The sequence below is a fragment of the Sus scrofa genome, chromosome 15, assembly GCF_054392235.1.
Source record: "Sus scrofa isolate SSC_HxYL_T2T_F1_AM1 chromosome 15, Sscrofa_HxYL_maternal_Yorkshire_Landrace_v2.0, whole genome shotgun sequence".
Classification (NCBI taxonomy): Eukaryota; Metazoa; Chordata; class Mammalia; order Artiodactyla; family Suidae; genus Sus; species Sus scrofa.
Genome location: NC_139397.1, coordinates 62,258,338 through 62,267,342, shown reverse-complemented (window position 1 = coordinate 62,267,342; position 9,005 = coordinate 62,258,338). Strand labels below are relative to the sequence as shown.

The 9,005-nt window shown below is 54.1% G+C and overlaps 1 protein-coding gene across 21 annotated transcripts in view; it reads right to left on the bottom strand.

The window, feature by feature from the left end:
- Window positions 1-2,819: 2,819 nt before the first annotated feature.
- Window positions 2,820-9,005, bottom strand: part of FGFR1 (fibroblast growth factor receptor 1) — a 53,522-nt gene continuing 47,336 nt past the window's right edge. For 9 of the 21 annotated variants that reach the window (XM_085000067.1, XM_005671767.4, XM_085000057.1 and 6 more), the window contains 10 exons: window positions 8,721-8,917; window positions 7,531-7,676; window positions 7,203-7,324; window positions 6,610-6,720; window positions 5,937-6,127; window positions 4,997-5,119; window positions 4,762-4,832; window positions 4,334-4,471; window positions 3,957-4,062; window positions 2,820-3,846 (listed from right to left, as the gene is read on the bottom strand). In XM_085000067.1, coding sequence (XP_084856193.1) covers window positions 3,670-3,846; window positions 3,957-4,062; window positions 4,334-4,471; window positions 4,762-4,832; window positions 4,997-5,119; window positions 5,937-6,127; window positions 6,610-6,720; window positions 7,203-7,324; window positions 7,531-7,676; window positions 8,721-8,917 — 1,382 coding nt within the window. In that variant the 3' untranslated portion in view covers window positions 2,820-3,669. Of the gene's footprint in view, window positions 3,847-3,956; window positions 4,063-4,333; window positions 4,472-4,761; window positions 4,833-4,996; window positions 5,120-5,936; window positions 6,128-6,609; window positions 6,721-7,202; window positions 7,325-7,530; window positions 7,677-8,710; window positions 8,918-9,005 lie in introns of those variants that run through there. The other 12 variants (XM_085000052.1, XM_085000054.1, XM_085000059.1 and 9 more) reach the window with 3 other exon arrangements.

The window sequence follows — 9,005 nt, the reverse complement described above, 5'->3', positions numbered from 1 at the left end:
CACCCCGTGCCTGCCGATTTGCCTGAAGGCATGGAAATTTCTCTACTCTGTGTACTATACCATACCATGGCTGTACAAACTGCTCATAATGAGTACAATTTTAGGCATTTTCTTTCCTTCCCCCATGGCACGTGGAAGTTCCCAGGCCAAGGGTTGAACCTGAGCCACAGCAGTGATAATGCCAAGTCCTTAACCGCTGGGGAACGAACACCAAGGAACTCTGTTTTCAGGCATTTTCTAAAGCCCAACCTCAGTGGTGACGGTGGACTTGACTCATGTCTCACACACTGAGGAGAATTCTGCAAAAGAAAGCTGTTGGAGGCACTTGACATGTATGGACCTGCACCTGGGCCAGGTCTAATTCTATTGCAGTCAGTACAAGTCATACAGGTGAGCTGCTCAGAGAAGTCTCTGAAAGCTTCAAACCTAGGCCAAGGATTTCCCAGTTACCATCAAGGCACATCCTTAGGTAAGGCCAGACTAATGGAACTTCAGAGCCCATTGGCCCGTTGTCTAATTTTTTTTTTTTTTTTTTTTTAGGGCCACATTTGCGGCATATGGAGGTCCCCAGGCTAGGGGTTGAATTGGAACTGTAGCTGCCAGCCTATGCCACAGCCAGATGGGATCCAAGCCACGTCTGTGACCTATACCACAGCTCACAGCAATCCTTAAACCACTGAAGGAGGCCAGGGATCAAACCTGCGTCCCCATGGATGCTAGTCAGATTCATTTCCACTGAGCCATGACGGAACTTCCTCATTACCTAATCTTGACTGAGATTCTGGCCTGCTGGCTCCTCCCAGTGGCAGCTGAGAAACACAGCGACTTCAGGGTCACAGAGCTAGATTTCTCCATCTGAGGTTCAATCTTACTTACCTGAGATCAATACAGTACATTAGCAGCGTCTGGGGATCCCTAGCCTAGGCAATTAGAAAGGGTGGGAAGGCAGTATTGATTAAGGCTGTGGTGATCCCAGGGCCCTAATCTTTTAACCCTCAGGAAACCGGACAGATTCAGTGCCTTGACAGCTGACACCTTCATTAGATAGACCGTGTTCCTTTCCTCAGGGGACCCAATCTGGTCCTCTAAGTAAAATTGCCATTTCATTTTCTCTCAGGTTAATTTTGCTATCTTTTATTTGACAGGCAGCTCAGTCTCTTGGGAAATTCACGGGTGATTTGAGTAGTAACAGCAAGGACATCGCTGTTCCAGTAGTAGGGCCTTCTATTTTCCAGCACTTCTCCTTGGAGGTACATGAAGCCCTTTCTAAAAGACCCTCCATCCGAATGGAGGGTTGCTTCAAGGGCAGGTCAAGGCAGGAATTATCATCACTATTTTACAAGGCAAGACACCACCATAAAGTGTCAGGCAAATGGTTTTAAGCACTGAAATTCATTTTCCTGGCTCTGTTCACTGACTTATACCCTCTTTAAACATAAACACAAATCATAATACTTTGACATTTGCATATTTACAGAGAGGCGTGGGAGAGGGGAGAACTTCACAACAGTGGCCAACAGTGCGGCTGCCAAGAAACAGTGATAGCTTGGAAAGGAAACTCCAGGAGTTCCCTTGAGGTGCAGAGGGCTAAGGACCTGGCACTGTCACTGCAGTGGTTTGGGTCGCTGCTGTGGTGCAGGTTTGATCCCTGGCCCGAGAACTTTCACATACCATGGGCATGCGCCAACCCCCCCCCCCGCCGCCAAAAAAAAAAAAGAAAGAAAGAGAAGGAAACTTCAAGAGCAACCCCACTTTCCCTACAGAAATGAAAGCATGCTTTCCTTGGCACTCAGAAGGGATCCAGCAAAGAGCAAGCTTTAGGTGTAGAGGTGAGGTGCCAGGTGGTTGAGCACTAAGGTTCTGAGGAGCCAGGGCCCATTAGGCAAGGGCAGCAACAGCCAGTAGGTGGCAGAGGAAGAAAACTTCCAAGCAGCCAAAACACTAACATTCCGAGAATGTTTTCCCTTTCCTGAGGGATGGGGTGGAGCTCATACAGGAAGAACTAGAGGAAGACAAGATCTGTGATAGTCCCAATGCCTGCAGTCTGATCACGCGAATCCAGGAAGAATGTGTGTGTGTGTGGCGTGAGGGGGGTGGTCAGGAGCACAGAGGAGGCTAGGGAACAAGAAACTCGGGCGAGAGAAAGAGAGAGGGGCCTTAGGTGACAAGTCCTCCCTCACACAGACAGGAAGGCAGAGCCACATCCATATGGAGGGGTGGCTGCACATTTGTTTGAAGGCTCTTTTCAGAAACGTCCTTTACTTTCCTCATCATCACCTTGGCTCTTCTCTCTTTTTTTGGTCTTTTTTTGGCTGCCTTGTAGGCATATGAAGTTCCTGGGCCAGGGATCAGATCTGAGCCAAAATCTTGACCTAAGTCACAGCTGCGGCAACGCCCGATCCTTAACCCACTGTGCTGGGCCAGGGATCAAATCTGCATCCCAGCACACCCAAGACACCACCGATCCTGTTGTGCCACTGCAGGAACTCCTACACCTTGGCTCTTTTGAGGCCAGGCCTCCAGCTCCCTGTCTGACACTCACACCCCATTCTGCCCCCCATCCCCTTCCTCCTCTCTTCCCCAGGGAAATGAGGGCTGAGAAGCCTGGCCCTGGGCCCAGTGCCTCTGCTCCCTGCCCATCTCATCTTCTTTCCCTGCCTTTCCAAAAGCAACAAGGTCTGTGCGGAGGCCTAGGAGTGAGACATAAGGTGAGGAGCGGGAGGGGACCACAGATAGTACGCACTCTGGACAGACAGCTCCAGAGCCCGCTTGCTCCTTTGCGGCCAAGATCCTCTCCCGTGTGCGTCACACAGCCCGTATAAAAATGAAGCAGCAGCAATTTTTATTGAGGGACCTAAACTGAAAATAGGTTTAGAACATAATTTAAAAAAATAAAACAGCAAAAGTAGCAAAAAATATATGACCTTTTTAAAAACATTTTCCTTTTTTTTTTTCTTTTTTCTTTGTTTTTAATATATAGCAACCGATGCCTCCCAGCCACCAGGAGCATCTTCCCCAGTGGGTAAATCTCTGGTAACGACCCTTTTAAAAAGACATGTAAATATATACTCAGATTTATACACTTTGTGTTTTCTTCGTAGCTATGTACAAAGCCCCTGGTTTGGGGCTGGGCCCCAGGGCCACCACACTGCTTCCAGCCTCTGCAACTCCATCCTCTGGTACCAGGTATTTGGTCAGCAAAGCACATTAGTATTGGAATTAAGAAGCCCTTGGCACCATCCATCTGGCGCAGAGGCCCAAGCACTGACCCCGCCCCCAACCACTGCTGTAGCCCAAGGACCTGCCACCAGAACCCGGGTGGACAGGCTGCATGGAGCAGACAAAACCAACACCGGAAAGCTCAGTCGCTCGAGTGCTGCTCATCCCCCACTTCCCACCCCTCCAGGCAGTGCCCGGTGAGGGGGAGGGGGTCTTGGTCCAACACTGGGAGAGAACAAAGTGGCCGTCAGCAAGTACCTGCCTCCCTGTTCCTCTGTTGCACCAGCAGGCTGAGAGGAGGGGGAGGTGGAGAGGGGAACTGGGGGTGAAGGCCCCAGGTAGGCAGCTGGCTCCTGCCAGCAGGAAGGGGCGGGGTGGGGCGGAGTCCAGCAGGAGCGGGGAGGGGTCACAGCTAAGGATGGAGTTTGGGGAGGGGTGCCAGGGTGCCGGTCAGCGCCGTTTGAGTCCGCCGTTGGCAAGCTGGGGTGGGTGTCGGGGCAGGCAGGGCTCCTCGGGCAAGGGTTCGTGAGAGAAGACGGAATCTTCCCCAGAGGAGCAGGTAGAGCTGCGGGTGTCAGGGAAGCTGGGGGAGTACTGGTCCAGGGGCATCGACAGGTCCAGATACTCCTGCGGGAGGAGACAAAAGGACGCTGGATCCACACTCTCCTCCTGGTGGTGGGATGCACTTAGAGAGAACCCACTGGTGGTGACTGAAGGTCTGGGGATGGCAGCCTCACCTGGTTGGAGGTCAAGGCCACAATGCGGTCCAGGTCTTCCACCAGCTGCTTGAAGGTAGGTCTCTGGGAGGGTACCGCGTGCCAACAGTCTCGCATCATCATGTATCTGGGGCAGGATGGTGAAGTCAGGGGAGGAAGAGAAGAAGCAGATGAAAAAAAAAAAAAGGCTTAGGGTTGTGATGATCATTGTACAACTATAAATGTAATAAAATTCACTGAGTTTTAAAAAAAAAGGCTCAGGGCCGGAGGACTGTGGGAGGGGTGGCCAGGAAGTCCCCGGTATCTGGCTGAGCACTCCTTCCCTCCTCTACTCGTCCAGCCCATCCCCCACCCTCCCAGGGCTGAGCCCAGGGCCCCAGGCATCTCCTCATGCTTACAGTTCATGGGTGCAGTTACTGGGCTTGTCCATCCGATGACCCTCCTTCAACAGCTTGAAAAGCTCCTCCACAGGGACGCCAGGGTATGGGGAGCCGCCCAGAGTGAAGATTTCCCACAGGAGCACCCCAAAAGACCACCTGTGGGTGAGCGTGATGGGCATGGAGCGAGGCCCCCCCAGAGCCCTTGCTGTTTCTGCACAGCAGGGATGTGCCTAAACCCACTCTCCTGCAACATAAGGCCTGAATCCAGGGGGGACCTGGGGGACAGGGCTTTTCAACAAAGGCCACACCAAGTGAAATGGCACAGATGGTGTTCTGTGTTTTCTCTTTGAGGTGGAATCAGGGGTGGGGGGGTGGGGGTGGGTAGGACCCCCGCAGTGCTGGTAACTCTCTTCCCATGTTCCCGGCAGTTGCTAATTTCAACTCACACGTCACTCTGGTGGGTGTAGATCCGGTCAAACAAAGCCTCCGGTGCCATCCACTTCACCGGCAGTCGGCCCTGCAAGCAGCATGGGGACATTGCAGGGGGCCAGGGGCAGGGTGACAGCAAGACAGGTGGGGGCACAGTCTTGGCTCACCCTGCCCGCTGTTAAGCAGGAAGGAAGCCTCGAGCAGTGGAGCCCTGGGCAGGGGATGGGCACTGGGGGCATCACCAGCACTTACGTTGGTTGTCTTTTTGTAGTAGTCAATGTGGTGGATGTCCCGGGCAAGGCCAAAGTCTGCGATCTTCATCACGTTGTCCTCCGTCACCAGGACGTTCCTGGCGGCCAGGTCTCGGTGTATGCACTGCAGAGGCAGTAGGGTGGGACCCAGGTGAGGGTCCGCTGCAGCCCACCGGGCCCACTTCCCCCCCTCACTTTTGCCTGCCCCTCCTCTCGGCCTCCTGTCCAGGTTCCTGCTAAAATGTCCCTCTCCTCCAGGACAGGGCCAGCCATCCAACCCCAGCTCCACAGCTTTAACCACATCAGCAAACCCTTCACATCTGCTTCCTTTCTTGCTCCTCCCAGCTCTTAGCTTTGCCTTTGCTTCTATCCAGGCTGGTGAAGCCCTCACTCCCTTGTCTCCCTGGGGTGAAGCACATCTACATGGGGCTGGGCTCAAACAAAGCAGCATCTACCACGAACTGAAAACCATAGCCCTAATCTAGATCATACAGGACCTTTTTTTTTTTTTTTCCAGCTGCATGTGCGGCATATGGAAGTTCCGGCCGGGGGTCGAATTGGAGCTACAGCCACCAGCCTACCCCACAGCAACACAAGATCCAAGCCACATTTGCGACGCCAGATCTTTAACCCACTGAGCTAAGCCAGGGACTGAACCTGAGTCCTCATGGATACTAGTTGGGTTCGATACCAGCTAAGCCACGATGGGAACTTCCACAGGACCTCATTTTATCGCCACAACCACTCTATGCAACATAGGTGTTATCATTCTGCCTTGACATTTGAAAAAATGTAAGAAGTTAGCTGCCTGAGGCTACACAGGAAGTGGCAGTACGTGGATGGGAACTGAATCCAGCCTGACCCTGTGGCCATGAGGCCCCACTGGCTCTCCTGACTGATGTCCCCCTCCACTTGGGGCGGGGGGGATTCAGGCACCACACCTTCTTGGAAGCGAGGTACTCCATGCCTCGAGCCACCTGATAGGCACAGGAGACCAGGTCCTTGGAGGAGAGCTGCTCCTCCGGGTTGTGGCTGGGGTTGTAGCAGTATTCCAGCCCAGGTGGCCTCCGGGCCTGCAGGTACTCACGGAGGTTGCCCTTGGAGGCATACTCCACAATGACATATAGAGGTCCTGGGGCAGGAAGAGGGAGAGGCCATCAGCACAGCCAGACCCCAAGGAAACCCACCCACCACGGCACACCTTGAGCCCTTCCCACATCCTAATGGCCCCTGTAAGACCCCCAGAAATTCATTCTACTACCAAGGAAAGCCAGGGAAATCGTTCTCCCCAGCACAGTCCAGGAAGTTCCTAAGCAACGCTGGGGGTAAGAGCCCTAATCTAGATCACAGTAACTCACCCAATTCTGTATACACACCATGTGGGAATCCGGGTACCTGAATTCTCAGAGGAATCCCAGTGGGCATTAGCCCAGACCCCGAGAAACACATTCCGACTACTGCTAAACAGGCCTCTCCTCCCAACCCGCTTCCCTAGACGAGGCTGGGAGATGCCGGGTCGAGGACATTCCATCTCCTTATCTTCTCCCAGGTTCCTGCACCAGCCCCTTCCCCACATGGGTGGGAAGCCAGCTGGGCGGGCTCCGGGGTGCCTACCGTCCTGCGTGCAGGCCCCCAGCAGGTTGATGATGTTCTTGTGCTTCCCAATCATCTTCATCATCTCCATCTCAGAGATCAGGTCTGACAGGTCTTTCTCTGTTGCATCCGCTTTATGGACAAATGAGAGAAAACAGAGAAGGAAATGAGGCCGGTTTGCTTTGGAAGGGAAGGTGCCGGGGGAAAAACTAAGGGAGGGGGATGAGGTGTACGCCCAGGGGTCCTTCTTCTCTGGGACTTGCTTCTCTCCTTCCCTTTTCACAACCACATTTATTTTCCTTTCCCTTTTAGGAGCCAGCGTTGCCCTAAGTGGTGAAGAGTGGGGCAGAGGCTATGTCAGGAAAGTGAGCCGGCACCAGGATCTAGAATACACACTTGGCCACACCCAGACGGAGGCAAAGTAACAAAGTGAGATTATGGATCCTGGGGTTCAGAATGCACCCCCCTACACGCACTCCCAGACAACCCTAAGCAGGCTGTGTAGCAGGTGCGGGTGATGGCAGGGCATGAGGGAGGGGGTTGTCCTTGGCCTGAGGCCCAGTTTGCCTGGCCAGGGAGGGGATTGTCTCTGCAGAGACAGGGGCATCACTTACACTTCAGCATCTTCACAGCCACTTTGGTCACACGGTTGGGCTTGTCCTTGTCCAGCCCAATGGCCTCTGCCAACACCACCTGCCCAAAGCAGCCCTCTCCCAGGGGTTTGCCTAAAACCAGCCTTTTGGGGAAACAAAGGGTGGTATAAGCTGGGGGTGGTCAGTTCAAACCCTAGAGGACACCTCTCATGCCAACCCCCCATCATTCCCCCGACAGACAGCAGAAGGCGGGAAGGGTCATTTCTGAAAGCACCTGGAGGCCTGAGCGCACACCGCCTCCACTGTTAGACTAGGCAGCGGGGGCTCCTCAGAAGTTGGAGAAGGTTACCTGTCCCGAGGCAGCTCCCAGCGAGGGTCTTCAGGAAGCTCGTATTCGGAGACCCCAGCCAGCATGGGGGTCCCACTGGAGGAGAGACGCGACGGCCGAACCAGTAGGACCCCGGAGTTCATGGAGGCACTGGAGTCAGCCGACACCTGCAGGGGAGCGTGGGGTCACCCTTCCAGCGGGGATGGGGGTGGGGCTGGGAGCAGTGGCAGGGTCCTCCACCCCCAGTCAGGGCTTTTGGCCAATGTGGAGGCATGTGTCTGTCACCTGATGTTCTCTCCCCAGTAGAGAGTGACAGAAAAGCTCCTAGAAGCTGGAAGACTTAAGTTCTAAAACTGAATTATTTTCGCTACCAACTAGCCTATCTGGGCTTCTGTTTACTCGCCTTTCAGGTGAGCTTACCAGACCAACATTTTGTAACTTGTTGCAACAGCAACCCTATTCTTGACCCTCTTCTTTTTTTTTTGAATTATTTTTTTCTCTGCATCCTTTATTTATTTATTCAATTTTTTCATTTTGGGCTGCTCCGTGGCATGTGTAATTCATCTGCCAGGGATCAGATCTGAGTCGCAGTTGCCACCTACGCTGCAGCTATGGCAATGGTGGATCCTTTAGCCCACTGTGCCAGGCTGGGGATCAATCCTGCGTCCTGGCTCTGCAGAGATGTCATCCATCCCATTGCATCACAGTGGGAACTCCCTTGTCTCCATTCTTTGTGACAACTCTGCCTCAGATTATGGACCTCTGACCCCCAAGCCCCTTCCAGAATTAGTGGCTCTGAGCAAAGGCCGCCTCATTTCACACGCCTTCACCCTCGGCTCCATATCCTAGGGTGGGGGGTAGACGCTTGGGAGGGAGGCATCTGGGGACCCAACTCCAATCCTTGCCCCTCCTCGGGACCTCTGCACCTCTAACCAGCCCTCAGGGGGCAGTTCAAGTTTGTACTCAGCCCGGCTAGGACACCTCCCAATCCACAGGCTGGGGTAAAGCGGGTGCATGGAATCCATGGGCCAGAACAGCCTGGAGCCTGACTCTGGGCCCTTAGGTCTGCCCCCACCTGGAAGCCAGAAAGCCAAGCCTGGAGTGGTCAGCTGGGGCCGGCAGAAAGGATAGGGTGTTGGGGGGAAGCCCCTGGGGCCGCTGGGAGAGAGAGTGATGCAGAGCGTGCAAACCCCCCATCTACTTTCTGTTACCTGTCTGCGCAGAGGGATGCTCTTGGCCAGCTTGTGCACGGCCATCTGGCTGTGGAAGTCACTCTTCTTGGTGCCACTCTTCATCTTGTAGATGATGACAGACCCCACCATGCAGGAGATGAGGAAGGCCCCTGTGCAGTAGATGATGATCTCCAGGTACAAGGGCGAGGTCATCACCGCCGGGCGCTCTTCCAGGGCTGGGTCAGTGCGAACAGGGTGTTAGCGGGCGAGGGGGGTGGGGAGCCCAGTCCACTAGGGTCCCAGCTCCAGCAGAAACTCAACACC